Here is a 27385-nt window from a genome sequence, read left to right as displayed (position 1 = left end):
GGCCGGCGGCAGCGGCGGCCCAGCGCGGCAGTCGGCGCAGGGAGCGGAGCGGCGCGGGAGTGCGCGCCGCCTTCGGGGCTCCTCTCGGCGCGCCAGGGCGCGGGGCCCGGACCCGGGGCGCCGGCACCATGGCGCTGCGCGCCCGGGCGCTGTACGACTTCAGGTCGGAGAACCCGGGTGAGATCTCGCTGCGGGAGCACGAGGTGCTGAGCCTGTGCAGCGAGCAGGACATCGAGGGCTGGCTCGAGGGGGTCAACAGCCGCGGCGACCGCGGCCTCTTCCCGGCCTCGTACGTGCAGGTGATCCGCGCCCCCGAGCCCGGCCCGGCGGGCGACGGCGGCCCGGGCGCCCCGGCCCGCTACGCCAACGTGCCGCCCGGAGGCTTCGAGCCCCTGCCCGCCGCGCCGCCCGCCTCCTTCAAGCCGCCGCCCGACGCCTTCCAGCCGCTGCTGCAGCCGCAGCAGGCGCCGCCGCCGAGCACCTTCCAGCCGCCGGGCGCGGGCTTCTCATACGGCGGGGGCGCCCTGCAGCCGTCGCCGCAGCAGCTCTACGGCGGCGGCTACCAGGCCAGCCAGGGCAGCGACGATGACTGGGACGACGAGTGGGACGACAGCTCCACGGTGGCCGACGAGCCCGGCGCGCTGGGCAGCGGCGCGTACCCGGACCTCGACGGCTCGTCGTCGGGGGGCGGCGTGGCCGGCCGCTACCGCCTGTCCACGCGCTCGGACCTGTCGCTGGGCTCCCGCGGCGGCTCGGCGGCCCCGCAGCACCACCCGTCGGGGGCCAAGAGCTCGGCCACGGTGAGCCGCAACCTCAACCGCTTCTCCACGTTCGTCAAGTCGGGCGGGGAGGCCTTCGTGCTCGGCGAGGCGTCGGGCTTCGTGAAGGATGGGGACAAGCTGTGCGTGGTGCTGGGGCCCTACGGCCCCGAGTGGCAGGAGAACCCCTACCCCTTCCAGTGTACCATCGACGACCCCACCAAGCAGACCAAGTTCAAGGGCATGAAGAGCTACATCTCCTATAAGTTGGTGCCCACGCACACGCAGGTGCCGGTGCATCGGCGCTACAAGCACTTCGACTGGCTGTACGCACGCCTGGCAGAGAAGTTCCCTGTCATCTCGGTGCCTCACCTGCCCGAGAAGCAGGCCACCGGCCGCTTCGAGGAGGACTTCATCTCCAAGCGCAGGAAGGGGCTGATCTGGTGGATGAACCACATGGCCAGCCACCCGGTGCTGGCGCAGTGCGACGTCTTCCAGCACTTCCTCACTTGCCCCAGCAGCACCGACGAGAAGGCCTGGAAACAGGGCAAGAGGAAGGCCGAGAAGGACGAGATGGTGGGCGCCAACTTCTTCCTGACCCTGAGCACGCCCCCCGCCGCCGCCCTCGACCTGCAGGAGGTGGAGAGCAAGATCGACGGCTTCAAGTGCTTCACCAAGAAGATGGACGACAGCGCGCTGCAGCTCAACCACACCGCCAACGAGTTCGCGCGCAAGCAGGTGACGGGCTTCAAGAAGGAGTATCAGAAGGTGGGCCAGTCCTTCCGCGGCCTCAGCCAGGCCTTTGAGCTGGACCAGCAGGCCTTCTCGGCCGGCCTGAACCAGGCCATCGCCTTCACCGGAGATGCCTACGACGCCATCGGCGAACTGTTCGCCGATCAGCCCAGGCAGGACCTGGACCCCGTCATGGACCTGTTAGCGCTGTATCAGGGGCACCTGGCCAACTTCCCCGACATCATCCACGTTCAGAAAGGTAAAGCCTGGCCTTTAGAGGAGTTGGTATGGAATGTGCTGTACAGTCAGAAAGGGGTGACTTTGACAGAAATACCGTTGTCTGTGCCAGATTAATATCCTACAGGTCGGGGATCCATTAGGGATGTGGACAGCTAGGCAGGTTCCCTGAGTGCACGGTGGATCGTGGGGAGGTAGCTTCCTTCTCAAAGTATTTCCAAACAGGGAGTGGGTACTCTTCAGAGAAGCTTCTGAGAGTACTTTCATGACAGTGCTATCATTTTAGAGTTTGAAAAGTTGAGTAATGAGTTTCTGGCATCTATAATCTTGTGTCTGGGGTAGAATTAGAACGGACCCAAACCGTATTAGGCATCCATTTGAACACTGCAGTGTCGCTTAGGCATGCGTTCCAGGAATTATGGAGATAATGGGAAAGAACAGATATCTGCAAATAAAGGTAAGTCTGCTGTCTTCCCTCCGTACCTTCAGTCCCTGGTTTGGTAGAGGAATCAGGATCAGCTCTTGGTGGTGTTAGCTGGGGCAGTTTAAGAACTTCCTGCACAGGCTTCTTGCTTGCGGTGTTCATAAAATGAGGGAAAAGACTCACTCTAATTCAGGAGGTTTTAAGAAAATCTACTTAACCTCAGTCGTTTTGAGTTTGGAGTCTGTTAACTGACTGAGATTAAGAATATTATTTAGGAAAGTGATGTAGAGAAGCTATACAGAATGTGCAGTCTGAGTGTTGTGTCTGAGAGCAGTGTTTCTGGAATCCCAGTGAGTAAGCTGCACAGTGTCAGAGCTTGTTTTGTTAGTAGTTTTTGTTAAAGCACTCAGATTTGCATATTATTTCTTATAAATTAGGGCAGTAATGTGTGTCCTGCCATTACTCATGAATTTGCATTCTGATGGAATGCCTTGAGTGGGAGAGAATGGGGAGGTGTTGGAGTTCGGGAGGGATCTTGCCTGTGGATGTCTTCTGGCCATTGTGGGGGAGAGGAGGAAGGAGAGTCACCTAATTTAACCCCCCTCTGTGGTGGAAACCGCCTTGGGTGTCAGGTCTGCGCTTCCGGAAGGAGGGGCTCACTGCCTTTCCAGGTGGGCCAGTCCATTACGAACAACCCTGATCTTCGACCTCTTCCTCGTATTGAACTAAAGTTCGCCTCTCTTGATTCTGTTTCCTGAAATAAGTCTCTTTCTCATCCACATGTCAGCCCTCAGACCTTTGGAGACAGCAGTCTCGCTTCCTTCCCCTCTGCTGCTCTCCTTCCCCTTCCAAGTGTGTGACTAGCCTTCTGACTCACCATGGGGGCTCCTTCAGACACTGACCGGGCCATGGCCCCTGCTGAAATGCAGTGCCCTCAAACATCTGCAGTACTCATCTTAGCGGAGAATGTAACTTTCTTGGCACTTTACGTTTTGTAAATGCGGTCTAAGACTGAATTAGCTATTGGAGCAACCATAGTGCTGTGGCCTATATGGAACTTGCATCTACATTCCTTATGCCTTTTTCTGCATAAATTGAGAGAAATTCTTGACTTTTTGGCTGGTGCTTGTGGGACTGATGGTTTGAGACTTTAAGGTAGGACCTTACATTTAAATTCAATTGTGTGACATCTGTCTGCACCCAAGCTGGCTGCCTTTTCACATATTTCTGTGAGTTTATGCAGATTGTGAGTAAATAGCGGGAAGGGTAGAACTAAGAACAGATACCTGCAGCCAGGTGGCTGGCTGCTCCACGGTGGCATCAGTTCATTCACTGGTTTACTGTCATTCGGCCCACACACTCAGCCTTGTCAGGTACCCTGCTGTGGAAATTATTTATTAGAAAAGGTGTGGTGTTTGTTTTGAGGTCTATTTTGAGTTTACCTCAGTAGTCTCTGTATCTAAGTCATGTAGTTTATTTTTTTTAATCCTAGAACTAAAATTGTCTCCTATTGCTTGAGATTTGAGAAACTTCCTTCATTAAAACTGATACCAATTTTATGTTGTTTAAACAGATTCAAGGGCACTCAACATAATCTGTAGGAACTTTGGAAAGAACAATATAGTTTGTTTCTGCTGGAGCCCTGGTGTGTAACGTAAAGGGAGCCGTGTCCCTAGATGACATATGTTTAGAATGTACTGCTACTGAAAGCTATCCTGTGCGAGGCAGAAGGCTAAAAGCATTCGCTTACAACCGGAGGTTATCAGGGATGCTAGCGTTGGTGATTTTGAGGAATAAAGATGAGATGAATATCATAAGCCAGGCTGAATAAAGCTTTTTGAACATGTCCTGGATGTTCAGAACTTGTGGTTATAAAGAGCAGCTCACCCTCCACTCCCCCTTAACTACACAGTTGCTATTGGAATGAATCTTTTTCAGTCTGAGCACTTGGGGATTTTGTTTACAGTTTTTTTTCCTCCAAGGTCTCAAAGCGTAACCACATCAAAGGTCTTACTGTGCCTTTTGAGAGGACAACCAAAAAAGAAAGAAAGAATAAAAAATCTTTAAGCAATTTAAACAATATTTTTGTTGTATTTGGTCCAAAGTTTATATTTCAACTTAGGGAGAAATTTTAAAATTCAAAATAATCAATTTCACCTCTTAACGACTCATTGTTTACAATAAGAGGAAAGCAGTTCCACTACTTCTGCATTTTGCGTGTTCTCATATTAGGAGGTGCACATTCAGATGAGACAAATGATTAGAAAGGGCTTTTTAATTACAAAGCAGTTACGAAGGCAAGTTAATTAGATTTTTTCCCTTAATTCCTGGAGGAAAGGACAGGAACGTTGGGCTCTTCGGGTTTTTTCTTATCCGGGAGACTGCTGTGATCAGCTTTCCCAGAGTTCTAGACCTGTGCTACTCAGTGTTGGGTCTGTGAGCCCCATGTGGCTATTGAAATTTAAGTTAACTAAAATGAAATAAAATTTAAAAATTTAGTTCCTCAGTCGCATTAGCTCTATTTCCACTGCTTCTTGGCTTGCGGCCACCATACTGGACATCAGAGATAGAGAACATTTCCATCAGTGCTGAAGGTTCTATTGGACAGTTGGCCATAGTTTGTCAGTCCTGCCATAAGTTTCTTCAGCAAATTGATGATCTTTTCACATACTTTCCACATGGTTTTCTTTTTACTTGGTCATCTCATGGCATTCCCCTCCTTTCCACCTAGGCTTATGTAGTAAAAACTGGGAGGGGAAGCGGGCCTTACTAGACCCCCCTTTACAGCCAGTGAGTAATATTTCTGTGGTGTGAGGACGTCCATCCATTTTGCAGCCTGCCTTCCTGTCTCATTCAGAAAAGCAACTGGTCTCAGGATGGACATTTGAGGCTGGTGAGGAACCATCTCCAGAATGAGGGTGGAAAACTCATATACTCTTAAATGTGGTGGACTAGCATTTTTCTGACTATACTTAGTACTGAAACCATTGCTTAAACTTAATAATAGTTTTCGTGTAAGTCCTTTCTGCAAAAGTGAAGAGAGCCATATGGTTCCTTTAGCTAAAAGAGAATTCTGTAATTCTATTTTTTGCATCAACTAATAGAGTCTTAGATAAACAAACCTATTTCCGTTAATGGAGTCGAGTGGAGGAAGAAGGCAGTTTGCTGTAGTGTGCAGTACTGTAAATGGGGATTCAGAATCTGTTTGAATTTTATTCATATTTCGCTTTGTCGTAACAGGAGTCGCTTAAATTCTTTGTTCATAGGCAGCTCATTGATCCTCGACTAGGCAGCATGCACAGGTCTGTCACTGGCAGCTTTGTAAGCCTCTGGTCTCAATTTTCTTTTCCTGAAATGGTAGCATTTTGTCTTCTCCCTCTTTATCATCCCTGCCTGCAGTATGCCTTTATAGGCTGATGTTGGTGAGTTTGGGGTAGAACATAGAGCATATTTCACTTTGAGCTGCTCAGCATATTCAGTTCTGTTTCTAAAGATATGATTAATCTCTGATATTTCATAAGGCTAAATCTGGATGGCAGAGAGTCGTTGTGGTTTGTGGTTTAAAAGCTTTAGGCTTATCTCTTGGGGGTATTGTGAAAGGGAGAGACTAAAGATTAGATTATGAGAAATGCTGATTTCACCTTTGTTTATGAATATGGACTAGATATCTGGAGGGAGACACTTAGAGTGAAATTTCTTTATTCCAGAGAGAAGGTATAAAATGTAAAAATGATTTGTTGGTAAACTCTAGTCTGAGTGTGTGAAGCAGGGAAGACAGAACTAGACGGTGAGGCGGTCCTGTTTTCTGTCCTCTTAAATTAAATATGCAGTCTACCTCATTGCGTCTGTAAACGTTCCATATGAGCCTTCCTTTCAACAAGAAATAGCCCCAGGACCTCAGGAATGGGACACCAGTAATGGGCCTCTCAGTCTGGCGGGTAGAATTTCACCATTGTGCTTCCTTTCACCACGTGTGGGGTGGGTCTTCTGTCCCTCAGACATTAATTAAAGATAGCAGGAGTCCCTCCCAGCAGGGCTGCAAGGTAAGCCCTTCCCTCTGGCTCCCCATTCTCCTGTGGCTAAAAATAGCCCTGAGAGGACTGTGCCAGGAATACAGTGCAGAGGTCTACTAAGCGGGCTGTTTACAGACTCATCCTCATTTTGAAATCTCTGGGCTAGAAATTGAGGTCATTCATCTTTTTTTGTTTTGGCCCTGTCTTAATTGAACCCATTTCTCCTCTCCCCTACTTCCACCCCCAGCTGTTTTCTAAGGAAACTTCAGTTCTAGCCTTAACTGTTGGCTCAATCTGTATTTTCTTAGTAAAAATAAGGTTACCTCTGGGGTCTCTGAAGCAGATGCCTGAGTCCCTTGTGTTAAACGTCAGTGTGACTGGGCGTGGGCAGTCCTGGTCATGAAGCTTCATGCCGGTGCTGCTCACTTCACCCCGTCACTGGCTTCGCAGGCTTCTTTTTCAAGCCACGAAGTCCTCAGCATCACACCAGGAAGCCGGTCTGTTAGGCTGATCACCACAGAACTGAAAGGAGGAAGGGACCCGCACTCCTACTCGCTCTTGGACTCCTTTGGACTTTCCTCTTTATTCAGAAATGTCATCCGCACAAGTTTCTGTCTGATTATCTTAGGATTTTGAAATATGATGGTGGGACCCAAACGTTCGAGAAGTTTTATAAGGAGAAGGGGGATGTCAGTTCCCTTACAAACATGACACTTCCCTTAAACTATGTTCCTTTTCTTCAGGCCGAATGAAAATCTATTGTTGTATTGTCTCACAGTATTTTTTTTTTAACTTTTTATTAAGATTATGATAGTTTACAACATTGTGAAATTTCAGTTGTACGTTATTGTTAGTCATGTTGTAGGTGCACCACTTCACCCTTTGTGCCCTCCCCCCCTCCCCCTTTCCCCTGGTAACCACCAATCAATTTTCCTTGTCTCTATGTGTAACTTTCACCTGTGAGTGGAGTCATACAGAGTTCGTCTTTCTCTGTCTGGCTTATTTCACTTAACATAATACCTTCAAGGTCCATCCATGTTGTTGTGAATGGGACAATTTTGTCTTTCTGTGGCTGAGTAGTATTCCATTGTGTGTGTGTGTGTGTGTGTGTGTGTGTGTGTGTGTGTGTGTATACCATATCTTCTTTATCCAATCATCAGTTGATGGGCACTTAGGTTGGTTCCATGTCTTGGCTATTGTAAATAATGCTGCGATGAACATAGGGGTGCATGGGACTCTTGGAATTGCTGATTTCAGGTTCTTAGGATAGATACCCAGCAGTGGGATGGCTGGGTCATAAGGTATTTCTATTTTTAATTTTTTGAGAAATCTCCATACTGTTTTCCATAGTGGCTGCACCAGTTTGCATTCCCACCAACAGTGTGTGAGGGTTCCTTTTTCTCCACAACCTCTCCAACATTTGGTCTCACAGTATTTTTAAATCAAAGCGTAATACCAAGTTAGATTTATTTTGCCATCTGTTTATGAAGCTCTGTAATATCATTAACTAAATGATAATCACAAATAAAATGACACAGTAATGCTTAGCTCTGTTTGGGGAGACTGTGTCCAGAAGACCTCTACCGTGGTTGTCTCACCTTTGTAGGGCACAGCCTGGATCTGCGTCTGCGGGAGGGGTGGACGGGACTGTTTGCTCCTCGGTGCGTTCTTTGACTAGTGGCGGAGAAGCCGGGTGCCAGGTAGCTGGAGCCTCCCAAGGCTACGCAGAGCACATGGGGCCAGCCCGAGTCGCACAGGGGAGCGGAGTCAGCCTTGCCAGTGAAGGGGGGCATCCCAAGCCAGGAGCCCCCTGTGCAGAGTCCCGGCATGGTCTCTGGGGGACCAGTGCGGAGGTGGGAGCTTGGAACAAGTTATTTGAACCTCCATGAGCCTCGGTTTTCTGGTTGGCAGAGTGGGAACACTTCCTCACAAGGTCATCAGGAGGATGACATGTCATGGTTCTCAGTAGCTACTCCCTAAATACTTAATTTTGAAAAGTAGAAAGGTTCTTTTAAAATGAGAGGCACTCCCCTTTAAAAGACAACTCCAGTAATCTTCCCATCCTGCCTTCCTGATAGCCTGTGCCCAGGATTGCAGGCAAAAGTAGAAAAGCCCAAGGAGTCGATGGTACAGCAGCTAACTGTTGTATTTTAATACGGCTGTCTGTCCTGTGTGCCCTCCAGGAGAAAGGGTGACCGAGGACTAAAGATGGGTGTTATTGGGAGGCCCCAGTTTGTTGTTGTTTACATTGAAGGGTTTGTGTAAATTGTCTCCTGCTGGCTCCGCCCCAACTTACTTGTGTTCTTGTGCAAATCACTGTAACGTTTCCAAGCTTTGTTCCTCAGCTGTCAATGTGAGGTTCATGATTTCCTAGGTACCATTTTGTTGGTTGTTTTTTTTAATAGCTTCATTCCTATATTGAATATAAAATCCTCCTAAGTATATGATGAACATTTAGGCATTATTTCAGGCTAGTTTCAGTAGCGTTCTGTCTGCTTATGTGACTTTATAATCTAAGAGCATGAAAATCCTTTTATCAGTTGATGTGAAAGAAAATTCACACACATATACTTAGATCGGCAAATGTGTATCGCAGGCTTAGCCTGCCAGGTGCTGCGAAAGCAAAAGTGATCAATACCTGGCCTCCTGCCTGCTAGTGAGAGCCGCCAGGTGTCCTGAAGCTGCGGCCTGGGGGATGCTGGAGCAACTTCTCTGACCCGAATGAGGGATGTAACTGATAGGGCCACCAAAGAGAGAAATCGTCATGGTCCCCCTCCTTTTGTTCTTCACTTTGAATTTTAAATACTGTATCTCTTCCAAAAGTAGAAACAATCTGATATTGATCTTGTATTTGTAGCTCGGTTAAACTTTAGTGTGAATGAGTTTTAGTCCACATGTCATTCCTCCTCTTTATCTTGGAACTTTTTGTCTCTCGCTGTGATTTTAACTTTTCTCTTCTGATGGTGGAATTTTATGTATTGTTTAGCAGGTCAGGAGACAGTGGTGAAGGAGGGGGAGCTAAAATCATTAGAATTATTCACAGGATCCTCTGAAAGGTAAACCAGATTTTATTTCACAAATGTTTAAGTGCCCACTAGAGATCAGGCACTATTGAAGATGCTAGGGTTGCATCAGTGGCCAAAACAGAGATTGCTGCTCTGTGGAGCTGACATTCTAGTAGGGTGGAGACACCCAGGGAAAAACACACCCAGTAAGTAAATTATAATGTATGGTGGAGTATGGTGTGAGTTGGGGAAAAAAAAAAGGTGGCGCAGGGCATGAGGGCATGGGGAGGCAGAATGAAGTATTGAAAAGAATGGTCAAAGTGGGCCTCACTGAGAACGGGCCATTTAAGTGGAGACCTGGGAGGTGAGGGATTAGCCACACCGGTGTCTAGAGGACAGCTTTTCAGGCAGAGGGTGCAGCTAGAGCAAAGGCATTGGGGTGAGCGTGTCCTGGGCAGGCTGAGAACAGTAGGGAGGCCAGGGAATTGGAACTAAGAGGATCCGAGTAGGAGATGAGGTCACGGAAGGTCCGATTTGTAGGGCTTTGTAGGTCATTTTCAGGACTGGAGTAAAAGCCCAAGTGAGAAGGGAGGCATTGCAGGGTTTTGAGTCAAGGAAAGATGTTCAACTGGACGTTTAATGAACTTAACCCAGTTGCTGTGTAGAGTATAGAATGGGGGATGGGATTGAGTGTCAGAGGTAGGAGCAAGGAGCCAACGGGAAGGAATTCCACTAATCCAGGTACGAGAGGATGGTGGCCTCGACCAGGTGGGGACGATGGAGATGGTGATGATGGAGTCCCCTCAGGATGTATTTTAAAGGTAGAATCAACAGCTTTTCTTCAGGGATCAGATGTAGCACATGAGAGAAAGAGGCGTCACTAAGAGTGACACTAGCAGAGGAGTCACCAAGAGTGACACCAACAATAAGAATGGAGTTTCCATCAACTGAGATGAGGATGGCTGTGAGTGGGACGGGGGTGGGGATGGGTGATCAGGACTTGAGTCTGATCTTTTTAGATTGACCGGCTCCTGCGTTCTGTTCTGTATCTCCCCACCCCAAAACGTGTGCAGACAGTCAAGCCTCAGATGTCGTTCCCCTCCTGGGAGTAGCCCGCTTAGAGCCCTGTCCTTTTCCAAGTAATCCTGCTGATAGAATGCTGAAGGGTATGCTCAGTTCTTGGTTCCTGTGCGGGTCTTGTTTCTGTGTTCCTCTGGTGTGTAGCTCCTCTGTTCTGCACATGCACATGAGTCCTTAATGAATGCTTGTCGAAGTAATGAAGTAGGCGCTCAGTACGTACTTCTTGGTTGATTTAGAAATAGATGTCTTCTGTGATTTATAGAATGTTTTTGTTTTTCTGTTTACATGATGACGATAATAGAGTTTAAAACTGTACAGGAAATAAAGATAGGATCTGGATATATTTCATGGGTGAAGTCATTAATTAACATGTGAGTGATTTAAAAGTCTTAGACTTATATATCTGTGAAGTGACTTTCCAGAATTCGTTGGCATGAGGAGAGGAAATTTGAAAATGCTTTATTTTATGTGCCAGAAAAATGAATATTGTGTACCTCATGATTTCAGTTCATATTGATTCTTAGTGTTTAAGCTTGTATATATACACTTCTTTCCTCTTTTTAGGCTTTCATTATAATACTTTTACTGGGGTTCCTTTTGCTTAATTCAGAGCATAAGATCCAGACAGAGTGCGTTCACCTTGTTGAATGACATGGGTACACACAACACTGGGCTTAGGTGTTGAGCAGTACGTCCCTGCCCTCATCTTCACACTTCCACTTCCATAAGGGAGGTAGGATGTGTGTGGAGAGAATTGAAATAAAAGGTAGGGTTAACCTGGTGCTGAGAGTAAGAGAGTACATGGGGGTCAAGAGGACGAAGAGATACTGTCGTTTGCCTTAGAGGCTTGGGTGGGTAGCATTTGGTTTTCCTCTTTGAAAGATGGTCGTATTTTGACTTTTGGAGGAACATAGATGGAGAGTGCATTCTTGATCTTGGAAATGCTTTAGGATGGGTTCGATAAGCATATAATAATAGATACACTGCATACCTGGTGCTCAGGTCAGTGAGCGAGACTGACAGGTGAGTAGCTATCACCATGCAGTGTGACACATACAGTCATAGGCGTGTGCCACGATCTGAAGTAGGACAAGGAGGGGCTAATTAACTCTGGGGAGTGGATAGGAGTAAAGGTGTAAAGGGAGACTCAGGGTGGGGCAAGATGGGAAACGTCTGCAGTGATTCAGGCAAGACATGATGAATCCTCAACTGAGGCAGTGTCCATGGAAGGGGAGGGAGGAGACGGAAGGGGCTGTTTGCCAACAGGCATGGGGTAAGGGAGAGGGGGGAGTGTAAAATGACCTGCAGGCCAGGGACTGTGGGGCCACTGGAGATGCTTGGAGAGGGAGCTGGGGCCTGCAGACTGCAGCCTGTGGGCCAGACCCTCCCAGGCGTCTGCTTGTTCTCAGCACTTGTGCTAAGCATGGCTTTTACGTTTTTAAATGATTACATTTTTAACAGTTGTCTAAGTACCTACATAATAGCGCAAATTTTGCCTCTTGACCTGCAAAGCATGGAGTATTTACTACTTGACCCTCAAGGAAAATATTCGCTGACCTTTGACTTGGAGGTCAAGCAGGTTGAGAGGTTGGACAATGGGTAGTAATAGTAATTGCTGCCGTTTGTGGAGTACTTACGTATGAGCAGCAGTGTTCTGGACAGTTGCATATTGGGTCTGATTCCATTCAGGGGAGGGTCTGACAGCAGAGTGCTTTTGAGCATGTTCTCTACAACCAGATGGGTTTGAATTCCAGCTTTTCTGGGTAACATTGGACCATGGACTTACTGTCTCTCTGCCTCGGTTTCCTCCTGTGTAACGTGGAATAACCATTTTGTATGGCATATATTTTTAAGCATCCGTTATTAGCTGTTGTATTAGTTTCCTGTGGCTGCTGTAACGAATTACCACGAACTGGGCGGCTTAAAACAACAGAAATTGATTCTTTCATAGTTTTGGAGACCAGGAGTCTGAAATGAAGGTGTCAGCAGGGCCACACTCCCTCCAAAGGCCTCAGCGGAGGCTCCTTCCCTGCCTCTTCCGGCTTCCGGTGGTTGCCAGCAGTTGTTGGTGTGCCTTGGCCTGCAGACTCTCGCTCCACCCTAGGCGTCCACCTTCACCTGGGCTCTCCCTGTGTGTCTGGTTCTTCGTCTTGTCCTCCTCTGTTAAGGACACTGGTCATATTGGATTTAAGGCCTGCCCTCATCCAGTATGACCTCGCCTAAACTGATGGCATGTGCGAAGACCGTTTCCAGACAAGGTCTCAGTCACAGGTTCCGGGTGGATGTGAATTTGGGGGATACTAGTCAACCCAGTACAGCTATGACCTCCCCCAGAAGAGTGTTATCCCCATTTGATGCCTGTGAAAACCGAGGCTCGGGGAAGTTCAGGGATTTCCAGGATCACACAGCTGATAAGGAGGGCCAGGAGTTGAGTTCGTTTTGCCTTGACCTGAGACCGGGGCGCTCTGCGTTGCAGTAAGTAGTATGCCTGCTTTGATTCTGTAGGCAGTCAGCAGCCACTAAAGGTTTGGAAGCGAAGAGAGACATCTGAATGGTGATAAAAATAGCTAATGTATTTTGAGGGCTTACTGTGTGGCGGGCCTGATGCTTCATGTTTTATATCCACTTAAACCTCGTGGGAGCTTCTGAGGTACATACGTCATTATCCCCATTTTGCAGACAGGATCTGAGCCACAGAAGTTTAACTGCAAGCTTTTGGAGGCGTCCTTCACCCTGTGCAGCCTGGCTCCCAGGCAGGGCTTTGGGAAGCTCCTCCTGTTGGCTGAGCACAGATGTGAGGAGGCTGTTGGGATAGACCAGGCATGAAGGTGGATTTGGAAAGGAGCAGGTGACCTCGAGACACCGTCCGGATAGACTGGCAGGTTGTGGTGAGGCGTGGCTCTCTTGAGGAGTCTAGAGTTACCTTTGAGGTTTTAAGTTTGGGTGAGAGGAAGTGGTGATGCCAGTAATAGAAATAGGCGGGTTGAAAGAGGAGCAGGATCAGTGGGAGAAGATAAGGAATGGGGCTGAAGGGAGCCCTAGAGATCCCGTTCTCTGGCCCTTTTATTGTATTCAGTTATATTGACATTTGCGATTTTCACAAAAACCACCCATTGTCTGCAGCGAGACATCTTTAAATGGGTCATCTGTAAGTGTTCACATTTTGCAATTTGTATTTTGTGTGTGTTTTAAATCTTGATAGGTTTCTAGGTGCTTTGTTTTGTCTGTAATCGGTTAATTATGATCTAATTCGAGGAAGTCACATGCAGCCAGAGTAAAGACTCATAGTCACTGGACCCCTGGTCCCTGCCAGCATGAGGAAGCAGGAAAACCCCGGGGTCGAGGGTGTTCTTAAGTTTAAAACAGCTGATTTAGGGATTGTGTGCAAAGCTTAGTGATCATAAAGTGATGTGAGGTGCCCGTCCTAATGGCCACGGCGGTGGCATTAAGGAAGGTGATTAATGCGTGCTGCTCACCAGTTAGTGCACCATAGCCTAAGTAGCAATTTGTTACACTGGGGTTTACAGTCACAATTCTGAAGTTAAAAACTAGGCATTATTGGGGGAAAATATTTGAAAGGAAGAAATGTTTTCTTAGAAAATATTCTAACCACAGTATTAACTGCAGTGCTCTCAGAAGCATACGTGCCGTCAAGGACCCTGGCCTTGGGCATGCAGCGCACGGCTCCCCCGTTTCTGTTCTCCAGAGCTGGCCCCACTCCGCCCTCTCCCTGCCCCATATCGAGGGGCTTGTCTGGATCAGCTTCTGTTAGATTGATTTTAGCTTGGGTCTCCCTTTATCTTGCTAGAAAAAAAGAAACTAAGGTTTTACCTTTGATTAAATAATGATAGTTTCCAAATTCACTCTTCTCTTTGGTATAAATGTTTTTTGTATGTCTAAGGTCATCTAAACCCAGAGTGCTGGCAGCTTGCAAACATACCTAATGCTGCCTTAATTGTACAGACCAATATCCATGCCCAGATATCAGGAATAAAAGGATTAGGAAATTAGGAGTTATGAGCTGCAGACCTCAGGCATCAGTCGTGTTCTCTGAACTTAAACCATTATATGGGTTTTATTTTACAAAATAAGTTGTTTTTTAGTAATTTTATTGTATATTCACGATTATCAGGGATATTCTTTCTACCTCATTTTATTAAGATTCTGTGGGTATAAAATCTTTAAGAAATGATACACACTCTTCTTTTCCTATTCTCAGATTTTAAAGTCTTTATATTTGCTTGGCCATAGGCAGATCAACATTTTCACCATTGTATCCAGACTCTTCTGAAATAAAAACACACTGTGTTTACAGAATTCTCTTGAATCTATCACCCTGGTAACTGTATCACATATTTAATATTCAGTGTAAGCTGAAACACAAGAACCTTTATGTAACAGCTCGCTTTACCAAGTAAGCCACGAGAGAGAAGCGTGTGGTTTCCCTCTGCATTTTTGGAACCAGGGGAGCTATATGAATGGATGTGCGTAGTGAGGAAAAGTAATCCAATGTTTTAAGATGTGACACACTCAGCTGAATGCCTTCATTCATGGTAAATGTCATCCTGCCCTTACACACTTGGTGATTGCTGAATGAAGCTGTAAGGGCTGCTTAATTAGGATATAACGAGGCTTTTACCTAGAACGGACTACTGCTTATTGTCTCTTCAGGACCAAACCAAGCTTAGAGGCGTGAATTCTTTAAATGATTGATCTTTCTTATTATCAAACAACCTTTTGTAGTTTATTATCCTTGTCTCAGCCCTCTTCCCTCCTTTTTAAAAAATGACTCACCAGTTCTCTTTGTCATTTATGAATGAGTTGAAAGTGAATTTTAACTTAATTTTATCTTTGAATTTGATAGTTCTTGGCTTTAGGGATATTTAGTCCCTTCAAAAATTGCTTTCAGGGGCCAGCCCCGTGGCGTAGGGATTGGGTTCGCATCCTCCGCTTTGGCGGCCCAGGGTTCGCAGGTTTGGATCCTGGGTGCAGGCCTACACACCACTCATCAGGCCATGCTGTGGCAGCATCCCACATACAAAACAGAGGAAGATTGGCTCAGGGCAAATCTTCCTCACAAGAAAAACCAAAAAAAATTGCTCTCACTGACTTGGGTTTAGTCTTAACTGTTTGCACCTCCAGAGTTTATTAATGTGGTCCAAGCCTGGAGCGCACTTAGTATGCTTGATGTGAGAATAGGATTTTGAGGGCCTGGAGGCAGTTTGTGGGCTGCTTATCCATGAGACGAGGCTCCTGAGGGGGCCCGGCCGTGTGCTGGCGTTGTGCACTGTGTATTGGGGCTGATCCACGAGGCTTTGAAATCTCCATGGACGAGTAGTCCCAGTTGGTTCAGGGACAAGGGAGCTGCCTGAGTTGGGAAGCTGGGCAGACTCCGTTCACTTGTAGCCAGTCACCTGTAGTAAAGTTATTCACCTTACCAATGCTTCACTTTCTGCCTCTGAAAATGGGAGCGCTAATTGCTCTTTGGGAGGGTTAGAGAAGAAAATGAGACATGCAAAGTACAGAGCGCAGGTTTGCACAGAGCACATGTTCATGTGTGACTATTTTGCCTGTGTGGACGGCCATCCTGCCTCTCTTTGTTAGGTGGAGGTTGGCCTTTGTTTTTTGAAACGTTTTACTAAGAAAAAAAATTGAAAAGTAAATATTGGAGCAGAGAGGGGAAAGAATAATCAGCAAGTGGGTGGAGACCAAAAAGGAAGAAGGAAAGGGGAGGGGAAGAAGTGAATGGGGAGTCAGCAGGGACCACAGGGACCAGGAGGGCGTGGGTACCAGTGATGAGAGGCTAAGTGCGAAGTAGGCCACGTTGGCCAAATTAGCATTTGCTTGTTAGATTTTACATGCACAGGGAATGAAGAAAAACAGGCCTGGTCCAGTCTTGGGCAACTTCTGTTCAGCTGTCCCTGTCGCCCTTCAGCCTGTTTCTCCTGTAATGTCCCTCACACCATGGCTTTGATTTTCTGGGGCAGGGCCCTGGGAAGACAGAAAATCTAAATGTTTTTGGTACATTCCTGATTTGAAAATTAAATAAAGTGCTTGTTTCTTTTTCTTTTTTTTAAAGAGAAAATGTAGCCTTTGGATCCCTGTTGCCTAGTGACTGGGCCTTTTGTATACTTGGTCTTAGGAGGGACAAAACTTCCTGAGAAGAAGAGATTTGGTCGAGGAAAGGAAGGCAAAGTTCAGGTGCAAAACTGGACCCGGTTGGGTTGGGAGCGGTTGGCGCAGCCAGCAAGCCCTCTGGGGCGTGAAGAAGGGAAGAGAGGGGCATGAAGAGGGAAACTGGTGCTTAGATGGCCTCTTAGCTAGGTTTAGGGCTCTCCCTGCTGAAAATGCTGGAGGCAGTGCGGTGTGTGAGAGGCACCCTCCCCCCCACCCCTCACACCATTGTGCTGGGTCAGAAGCTGCCAGCAAAGTGACTTCTCTCTGCAAATCAGAAGGAAGTGACAGTACCGTTCATCACTCTTGTGCTGATTGACTAGATGACACCAGAGCTGTGCTCCTCTCTTTTCAGAAAAGCCAAAATGGCATCGAAATGCTTCTTACATAGTTTTTACTGCTGGAAATAATTTACTGCCATGCTGTGTAAATAATGTGGTGCTTTTGAAAATGAGGCTGATGTCCTGGATCATAATTAATCTATAAAATGGGTTTGTTTGAGTTTGAGCCCTTTAAGGTTATAATATTAATGAACCTTGTCATATGATTAAATTCTTTAGTTTTAATTATTTTGTATTTGTTGCAAACGTGTAATATTATCCCTCTAAAACTGAGTACATATGGATTATGAACCAGGTGGTGCTTATTTCATGCTTTGCTCTTTCCAGCCTGAGCATGCTGTAAAACTGTGCAAGATGGCCCACACTGGTAAGATACAAAGAAAATGGTAGGAGCAGGGTGGCGGTGCATTAGGACACGAGTTTGTGGCACTGGGTTTGGCGATGGGCAAGGGGCAAAGTGCCTTTCTTTGAGCCCGGGCAATTGCACTAAGTGTAAAAATGAACCCCGTTAGGAATTTTGCATGTACAGAGTCAGCTAAGAAGGCCAAAGGAGTCCAGGAGATTTTGTTAACAACAGGTCCTAAAGCAAAGTCAAAATACTGGTTTAGTTTTCCTTTTATCACTCCTAATGTGGAAAGGAGTAAACAGGGTGTAGCAGGTCAGTCTCCACCTCAGGTCTTAAGGCACTGATCCATGTTCTGTCCCGCACAGAGGGTCAGCTGTCTCCTGCAGGGGAGGCCCTGTGCGCAGTGTGACATGGAAGGTGGCAGGCAGGCGGGGATGGTAGCCGAATTAGCTGTGAGCCTTTGGACCGGTGACTCAGCCTCTCATTTGTGAGGTTGAGAGAATTGTACCAAAAGCTTTTCTAAGGCCCTTTCAGCTACTGAAAAGAAAAACAAACCTGGGCACCAACTCCGCCCTTCTCACCTCAGAGTCGGTCCTCCTTGACCTTCCCTGGCGGGTGTCCTGTCTGGACTGGAGCGCTGAGGAGGAGGTCCTCAGGGTTCTTGCTCCTGCGTTTGGAATAGAGTCTTAGGGTTATCAGTTCCTGAGCGAACTTTCCATCCTGTGGAGAAATTCTAATAAGTCGCCAAGCTAATTTAATTAGATTGAGTGCTCGACTGAAAATTCCCTCTCTGCGTGTGAGCATTTTTGCGAGGGGAGGTCTCTGTGCTCCTCCCGACCTGCTTCCCCAGAGATCCCCTGGGAAGGGACACTGCAGCCTGGTGGGCTCAGCCTGGCATCCTGGAGGGTGGCCGGTGCCTCCTGCCTGGCCGGGAGCACCGTGACGGCTGCGGCTGAAACACACGGCATGGCTTCTGAGGAGCCCCTCCTGTGCTGCCGGAACATCTGAAGAATTGATCTTCAGTTGCGTAACTTGGGGAGCTGCACCACTTCTAGTAAGTTGTGTTTTCTTCTGAACTAGAAATGTTACTACTTTATTGGTTGTTTTGTGAAGGGTATACTGCTCTATATTGTCCGCCCCTTCTCGTTTAATCTCAGAGTTTAATACTTGCCTGCATTCTCTTTTCGTAATAAAATCTTCCTGTGCCCGTGTACTGTTCCAGATGCGGCTACCCAATGTCTGTCTGTTAGCCCAGGAAACAATTTCATAGTCACGTACTTACATTCCCATTTTAAAATGTTTTGCCCCCTCATCACTCCTGTTTTCTATTTTCTTTGGTTTTGAACGGTTGGGTTGCCCCACCTGGGAGTGTTATGGGGTCTTTTGTTTAATCCAATGGTGAGCCCTTTCCGCCTTCGACTTTATTGTATGGTTTCCGTCCCTTATTCTTTCGTTTCCCTTTTCTGTTGTGAAAGAAGTGAGGCAATATGATGCTTATGAGGGCAGGGGGCCGGCACAGAGCAGAGTCCTCCTAAATTAGCCACTTAAAAAGTAGAGGTTTTGAAAACTTTTGCCTGTTTTCGTATTGATTCCACGATAAAAATGTGCGTTCCTTTTGTTCTTTAGATTCTGGGCGGTGTTTTTAGCCTTTATTTACACTCCTCTTGGGTTTGGTAAAAAAACACAGTGCAGCTGAGAGAATGCTTGGAAGATGCCGTAATGCTGCGCTGCAGCCCTGCGGCTGGTCCGTGGCAGCTCTGGAGCAGCTACAGATGAATTTTCAAGGCTCACCCAGAAGTACCAAGTCTGTAGTGGTCTGACTCTGCCTCCATAGTTTTCTTTCTCCAGCCTCTCACTTTTTAGAGGCTAAACCTGATTGAAAGTTGGGCTGTCTCTGTCTTTCTTGGGATATGTAAAATTTTAAATATGAAAATATGTGAAGTGTAGAAACATGGACAGATAATTCCCAGTTTGAGAATTGTCAAATCGGCTATGAGAACACAGCCATTTGAGATAAAACCTGAATTCTAGTTCTAATAATACTATTCCACTTGTGTCTAACCAATGTTTGTAATATTTTATTGGAAAAATATGTTCCCGCTTTTGTCTTGAGAGAACCCAGAGTTTAGACCTGCAGTGGGAAGAGGTGGGGTAGAGAGAAGCTTCCAGAACTCCAGAGGGTGGTTCTCTTTGTCAGCTGCCAAGTGTTTAAACACCCTGCGATGTGTTCAGATGGAGAGCTGGAGCTCTTAAGAAGGTGTCTTTTTTTTTTTTTTTTCTGTTTACTCCCAGGCAGTAAACTGGTCAGTTAACTTCCATGATTAACTTATTGAATAATTTGACTTTGTCTTTCTCATAAGAAAGAAAACAGCTAAACCCTTACTGTTTGTTAAAAAGTATATGGAAAAACTAACTGGAGGGTTGTGAGATGAAGATTTTTAAAAAATGATTCTCTTCTTAAAGGAAATAGTATATTTTAAAACTTTTCAAAATATTTTATGATAGATAACTTCTTTTGGGGCTTGGGATTTTGAAGGCCCTTGGGGTTGTCATTCTGAACTTGAACAGCCAGTGGCTTGTACTCTTACAGAAGGACCTGCGCTGCTGTCTCTTCAACTCAGGGTATATTCAAGAACTCTTAGGAGTTTTTAAAAAGTGTATTGCTATCAGCTTTTATTATTGTTTATCAGCTTTAATCATCTTTCTTCTGAAGGTGGATCTGGGAGAAAATCACTTCAGCTACATTTCAGATAAAAGAGATGGTGGTGGTTTTTAATTTGCTCTAAATTCATGGGTACAGTTTTGTGGAGACATAATCTTTTTTTTTTGTATTTTTTTTTAGGTGAGGAAGATTGGCCCTGAGCTAACCTCTGTTGCCAATCTTCCTCTGTTTTGCTTGAGTAAGATTCACCCTGAGCTAACATCTGTGCCAATCTTCCTCCGTTTTGTATGTGGGATGCTGCCACAGCGTGGCTTTCACAAATGGCGTGTAGGTCTGTGCCCCGGATCCGAACCCATGAACACCAGGCCGCCTGAAGCTGAGCGCCAAACTTAACCACTGCTCCATTGAGCTAGCCCCCACAATCTTTCTTGATTTCATTTTGCACTCACTGTTCTAGCAGAGTTTGTCCTTTTATAGTATGCTGTTTAATACCTTCCTATGCTGTTTTGTCTAAGTCCTTAATTGTATCAGGCATGTAAGTCTTGCCACCTCAAAAAATAGTTTGAGCCCTTATCTTATCTTATCTCTCCTCTCTCCCTGCTACTGCAATCCTAAATCATTATGCTAATGTATTTGAATTACATTAAGTGGGTTAAACCAAAATTCCAAGTGGAATTAGCTTTTGGGTGCTTACTCTCCTCCGTGGTTTATTCTGTCCTTCCTCGTTGGCAAAATAAAGTAATTTTTTTTTTGTGCTGGGATGTCCAACTGTACCAAAGCAAAGAGAGGCGAAGCCCATGTGTTCCTGAAGGGGTTGCATGTTACTATTTTTGGTGGTAGTTCTTAATTTCTGTCAAAAGCTTTACAGGCACAATTAGTAAATTGAATGAGGTTAGTAAGATTCCAGAGGGAAATTTTCAAAACCTATATAGTTTCTTTTACATACTCACAAGGCCTTCTGAATTGCTTGTCAGAAGAAAAGCTTAGACCTCATGAGGAAAGTGAGAAGGGACAAGGGCGGTGCCTGGGGGCGGGGCGGGGGGGGGGGGGGCGAGGCCGGTGGGCAAGGGGAGGAGAGGTAATAGCTGATGCTCCGCTGCCCGGCCTCTGTCCCCCAGCCCCCTGCTCACCTAGGCCCACCTTGCTTTTTCGCCAGTTCAGGCTCCAGTTTCTATCTAAATATTTGTAGTCTTTGCTTTAGTCAGTTACACATTCAGATCTCATCTTCGCCTCTTACTGGGTTATCTGGTGACTTTGAGGCTCAAAGAGATTGGTTAAGCTTTCTCAGCTTCCCTGTTGTGAAAATAGGAGTAATGTCCGTTGTGAAGCTGCAGTAGCGTTAGAGATGGTATACGGAAAGTGCCTAGCATATATTATTACTGTTTTTGGCAGCCACCACTAACTAGTTGTATATGCCTGTTTCCTCCCCACTCCCACCCCCAGCAAAGTGCCAGCCATGTAGCAGGTCCTCTGAGCGTTTCTCCTTGTGACACAATTCTCATGTCATCTTGGAGAAAGCCAGATTCAGCTCCCACGTGGAATTACATGCTCTGTGGTCCTGTTTGACTTGGTGTCACGGATGTGCGCTGTTCTCAGTGTGCTTTGCGAGGTGGCTTCCTCGAGAACGTACGGAGGGCGGGGACTTGAACGCGTCCATGTTCTAGCAATGTGCTCAGTACCCGTTAGTCCCTGCATCAATGGTTGTTAAACGGATTAAAATTCTTGCCCCAGAGCCCAACATTTTGGGGACTTTGAAGACAGCAACATGAGTATTATTTACTAAATAAATTCGTACTTGGGGGAAAAAACGAGTCTTAAATTCTCCTTGGCTCCTTTCATCTGTACACGTGAAAAAAGGTGTTAAATGCCAAAAGGTCTTTGAGCCTCAGAGAAATTTGTTTTTTGCTGCTGTGTCCAAGAGTTTCGAGAATGTATGCTGATATGATAAGTTTTCACTGCATTGTTGGTTGTTAAATTGGTTTTTGTAGACGCACGTCCGCAGTTGTGTAGAACAGAACGCAGTTTCTGAGAATATGGTCATCTCATCTGCAGTCTGTCACGCTGCAACCTCGTTGACCTCACACAGCCCTGGGCCGGGGTTCGGAGCTCCTCTGTGGTGGACTTTGTTCTCCATCGGAAAAGCCAGGCGCTCAGAACCAGAACAGTAATCCTTGCAGAGTATTACTGACGCAGGCAACAAGTGCCACGCAGATGCCTGGGAACCTGGGCAGGGGAGGATGCTGGTCCACTCTGGGCTCGGGCACCTTGGATCGGAATCAGATGAAAAAATCATCAAATCACCTGAGACTTTTCCCTCTTAACTTCCTGTTCGTTCTCTTTGTCTCTTACCATTTTGATCATATTTCATTTCTCAGTCATCTTTTTGAAAAATTTTTCCTTTAATTCTGTCTCATATGCTCTCCTTGTCTTTTCAACTTCTTTTTTTGTATATAAATTGTGAAACTTGTACAAGTATAACAAAGATAAATTTGCTACAAGAAATTTTTTTCTCTTTTTTCGGGGGAGAACTCTTTCTTTTTCTCTTTTTAATATAAACTACAAGCAGGCAGATTTTATTGCTTCACTAGTCCTATCAGCCATAGTAGAAAAAAGTGCCATACTTTCAGAGTGATGGCTTCGTAATGGAATTGGTAAGGGGTCTTCCTGAAGGTATGTTAATGCAAACGACCTCTCTCTACTGGGGCAGACCCCACATCCCTGCTGTGGGGTTAAGTGGAAGTGGGGTGTTCTCTCTGCCCCAGGGCTCTAATGCTTTTCACTTGAAGATCTCATTGAGAATAAACAGATGGAAATATACACACATACATTCATATGTATGTTAACATTTGTTGGTGGGTTATAATTTCTCAGGTCTTTGAACTGTGCCCCCCTCCCCTGAAAAAAAAGTACACTGTTTGACCTCTGAGGGTTTTATTTAATACTAGGTTTACTCTATATTATTTTGTAGGAGATTTGAAGAAATTTAAAAATAGGGCTTTTTCCCTTGTATATTTCACTATTAGCTAAAACTGACCATTTCTGAAACAAAGTCCCTCAGCTTCCCCACCTCCTTCTAAACAGGCTACTTTTCCCCCCTTAGTATCATCATGTTCTCAGATTGCCAAGTCAGGTGTCCTAGATGTTTCTCTTGTCTTTCATCATGGTTTAGTAGAATGAGCGTTAGATGGAGTCAGGAAATCCAAATTCTCAAGCTGGCTGTGATCAAGTGATTTGTACTTTATCATCACTTATTCTAAGAAGCCACGAATATCCCTTATTTCCTGTCTGTCAGCATCCTCGGCCTTTTGCGTCCTCGTGTGACTACGCTTTAATGAATGTTTGCCCTCATGTGGCACCTGCTTGAGTGACTGTTCCCTTCCCTCTTCCCCGCACGCATCCTGTGATGACATTTCTTGATAGGAGGCTATGGCACCTCTAGCTTCCTTCCCAGGTCCTCATTAGGGCAGACTCAGAACTCACTGCTCCTTACAGCCCCTTAAGGAAAAATGGTGACTCCTTACTTCACAGGGCCCCGTATGCTCCAGTATGGGTCTCCTGATGGACTGTGGGGTCAGAAGCAGGCATGCATGCATTATTCATCCCTTCATCACCAACAAGACGTGGGCTTGGCCAGCACCAGTGAGGGTGGCCTCCAAGTGTACACCGCAGACATTGGCAAGCCCCCTCCGGGACATGCCCTGATTCCCAAAACACAACCCGAGTTGGCGCTAACACGTTTCAGAATCTAGTCTGGAGTCTTCTACAGTAATTCTCCAGTGAGACTTTCTCGGGAAGTGGGCTCCCATCCTCTGTGGGGTATTGTTTTATATCTGTTGTTTAGATAACTCTCTTTCATGTATATATATGTAATAGTGTCACACCTTTTCTCTTAAGAATGTGAAAACTGTAGAGTTTTCTTGATTTGCCTTTTTAGGGCCAATTCCTTGCAGTTTATCATCTATTAATTATAATATCTCTACTTGGAAGAGATGAAACACGCTGTAGATGCTTGATCAATGGTGAACTGTAGTTTTGATAAGTGAAATTTCAGTCATGGAGATGTTTTCAGAAACTTCACCAGATTCCTTTTTTTAAAATAAGTAATTACAGTCATTCCTTTGAATTCCAAAGGACTTCGAAATAGTTTAGGCAAGTATTTATAGTGCCTAAGAGTCTGTTTACTATGTAGCTATGCCATTGGAATACATGTATATTTTTTTTAATTCATTTTTTCTTAACTACAGGAGCTCTTACCAAAGTGAAGGAGAGTAGGCGACACGTGGAAGAAGGGAAGATGGAGCTCCAGAAGGCTGATGGCATTCAGGATCGCTGTAACACTATATCTTTTGCCACTTTGGCTGAAATTCACCACTTCCATCAAATTCGAGTAAGAGACTTTAAATCGCAGATGCAGCATTTCTTACAACAACAGATAATATTTTTCCAAAAAGTGACACAGAAGTTGGAAGAAGCTCTTCACAAATATGATAGTGTTTAATGACCGGACATCGGATTGTGGACTTTTTTTCAATTCAAGGATAATTTCTGCAGCAGAATAAAAACTGCTATCAAAGAGCTCTTGCCAACTAGCAGTGGTGGTACAAGGATGGTTTTGTGTTCAACTGAAACTCAGCTGAATATATAATTATGTAGGAAAGAAACAGTTAATATGGTTATATAATAGAAACAGTACCACATTTGTAACTAAATTATACTATGTATGCCTACACTACCATTGTAACTTTTGGAATAATGATTATACTATTTGCCTTATTGCTTTTTGAAGTATGGGTATTTTAGTGCATACTTTGTAGACCTCAAAACCCATGAAGGGTCTCAAAGAAGCTGGCTGGACAAAAGCCTGCTGTGGATGCCTTTTACTCATAGATCGGGATTACCCCAATTCAACCTGTTCTCTGTTTACAAACTCCAACTAGAGCAGCTATGCGACTTTGTGCCTTTAGACTCTTGGTTTTTCATTTCTCGACCCTGCCCCCCCCTCCCCTTTTTAAGTAATCACAACTTTTCTGATTGAAAGAGTGAAAGGCCAGCGCATACAATGACAGACTGCTAGTAACCTCGTAGTGGCGCTGGGGGCGGGGTGGGAGGGTCAGCTGTCATCAGAGTGCACAGCAAGTTTTGTCTCCTGATACATGCTGGTGAGCACAGCAAAGGGAGACTCGATGCTCATCTTTGGATATGAAGTCTATCAGGGAAGAAAACGGTGCCACTCTACTCCCTTAGATGCGATGGTAGTCTAGCCTCTTCCCTCAAGTGTCCTGGAAACTTGGTGTGGAGATTTGAAGGAACATGTCTTATAACACGGAGAAGGAGGAGTCGAATCAGTTGGGGACACAAGCACAGAATCAGTGACGACACATACCTGGTTTTAGTTCTTAGGAGGGTTTTCCTTTCTTTTTTTTTTTTAGCTTGGAGATTTTCTTTTAATATTCAGTGTGATTTTTTTTTTTTAAATGGATCTACACTGTTAACTGATTGAGACTCCACTGTGATTCACTCGTTTACTTAAATCAAAAACTTTTCAGGGATGTCTGTAAAATTCAGTGTTATACGTGATGAAAAGTAGTGTTGGTTGATCTAAGGAGGGACCAGAAACAATTTCTACTATTCCAAATGCTGAAAGAAAAAAGTAATTTTTTTTTTAAGCATTGATAAGCCCCCAGGACGTTTAACCTTAAAAATTATTTTAAATATGCTCTTTCATTATTGTAAGGGAAATACAAATGGCTGATAAATACCAAAAAGATTCAAAAGCAGCTTAATTTAAAAAGCACAAAGAGATTCTGGCTTGAAATGCCAAAATCTCAATGTTTTTATAGTTGCTGAACTAAATAATGTGATTCTTGAGTTTACACATTTAAAAACTGTCACTGAAAGATTAAAGTATCTACTGTTTTTATGAAGTCAAACTTATGCTGCCTCAGAAATCCCTGGGTATTGAAGTGGTAACACAGAAGTAAAGAGGTCAGTTTGAAATATTTGGTGAGTCACATTGATTGAAGAAAAGGGTCAGTTTGCAGATAGTCATGAAAAGGAAAGGTTATTGAAAAGATTAGTCAACAGCACATTTATTCTAAAAAGTAATTTCACATGGGTTGAAGTTTTAAGATCAGAGTATCATAATTTTGATCAAAATTTTATACCTTAGGTAACTAGAGCCAGATTTAACATCATGTGGCTTTGTCTCTACTACAGATACGTGGAACTGTAACCAAATATATTTTCTCTAAAAGGTCACTTTCTCTTGTTGATTGCGAAATACAGTTCTATAAACAAAACCCATATATATATAAATGTTAATTTTATTACAGAAATTTGGAGATTAATTAATTATAGCATATAATTTAAGTTCAAGTCTGTATTGGACAAATAAGCACTATGCTTTTCAAATGATTTGAAAATCACTTTTATTTGCCTCTTTATTTTGATGGTGGTTTGATTTTTTTTTTTTTTTTTTAAGTAAAATCACTAAACTTGTGCAATGGTAGCATGGAAATTATCTGAGGTGTCTTGTATGTTTCTGCTTTAGCCAGCGTGGACGTAGCTTAAGTTATAAAAACGAAAGATTAAAATACAAGGAAGTAGAAGTTCATGCTGCCTATGTAGAAGAGAAGTTTCGTTCTTCATAACTACATAACATTATAATGCCACTGATTCATGAGGGGTTTAAATTAATTATTAGTGTCCATATTTTCTTCTAAGATCTTTATTTCTCTAACGTTCTTGGTCCTATTGAAACATTTCAGTATATAAAAATACTGCAATGTTAATACCCAAGAGAAAAGCCATCATAATGTGTATGCTGGTCGTCATGATCAGTGTGGTACAATTTTTAAAAATAAACTATCACGCCCTGCATGCCATTATTTGTCTTTATTTCTGTAATTTATAATTCTGATATATGATGTATTACACCATGAAGGTGTGCACTTGAGCCTGGTTTTGCTGTTTTAATGACAGAGGGAGTCATTTCTGTGCTGTGACCATAATGCGGGGAGCCTGGTTCTGCAGCCGTGCAGTGTAACCCCAGTGCTCTTCAGGCTGTTGGATGAAAAGGTACATTTTAAACCCAGAACAAGGGAGCACATTCGAAAGTGAAACGTAGAGTCAGCGCACGTTGGCTTGAAGAGGTTAGTAATTGGGATTTTCTTGGGCTTCATTGATACAGTTGTCTTACATTTATTCATAACAATACAGCAGATTCTTAAATGCCAATTTTTAGTTGTCTTAAGTTTTGCTGCTGTTCTCGTAATTAAGGACTTGAAAAATGTTTTAGTCTGTCAAGTCAAGCATGTACAGTTTATGTATAAACTTTTAAATGTCATTCTTTACTAAATTAATTGCTGTAGCCATTTTTTCCATTTATGTCTTCATTTCTTCAGAATCAAATACTGTATCTAATACCTTTAAATCCATAAGCAGTATCCAATTTTTTCATTTCCAACTTTTCTTTGGCTAACAGAATAAGTAAAACAGGGTATTATTTATTTGTAGACTAAAAATGTTGAATAGTGTTTTATTTCCTTCAGAATGTTCTGATTAGTACAGATCAGCCATGTTTATCTTTTAAAAAATAAACAAAGGTTGCTTTA

General features: G+C 44.8%; 1 protein-coding gene across 1 annotated transcript; it reads left to right on the top strand.

Annotated features, from left to right (window-relative positions):
* SNX18 (sorting nexin 18) lies at positions 1 to 27385 on the top strand. Its single transcript, XM_046671743.1, has 2 exons — positions 1 to 1749; positions 24017 to 27385. The coding sequence occupies exons 1-2, from the start codon at positions 129 to 131 to the stop codon at positions 24268 to 24270; spliced, it is 1875 nt and encodes a 624-aa protein (XP_046527699.1). The 5' UTR covers positions 1 to 128; the 3' UTR covers positions 24271 to 27385.

Source organism: Equus quagga, chromosome 9 (assembly GCF_021613505.1).
Source record: "Equus quagga isolate Etosha38 chromosome 9, UCLA_HA_Equagga_1.0, whole genome shotgun sequence".
Lineage (NCBI taxonomy): Eukaryota > Metazoa > Chordata > Mammalia > Perissodactyla > Equidae > Equus > Equus quagga.
The sequence above is the reverse complement of the archived record's forward strand: the minus strand, read 5'-3'. Positions and strand labels throughout refer to the sequence as shown.

Excerpts from the sequence above, each read along its gene's own strand:
- SNX18 (XM_046671743.1), top strand. The coding sequence starts at position 129 with ATGGCGCTGCGCGCCCGGGCGCTGTACGACTTCAGGTCGGAGAACCCG. Across the intron at positions 1,750-24,016 it reads CATCATCCACGTTCAGAAAG|GAGCTCTTACCAAAGTGAAG; the intron begins GTAAAGCCTGGC and ends TCTTAACTACAG.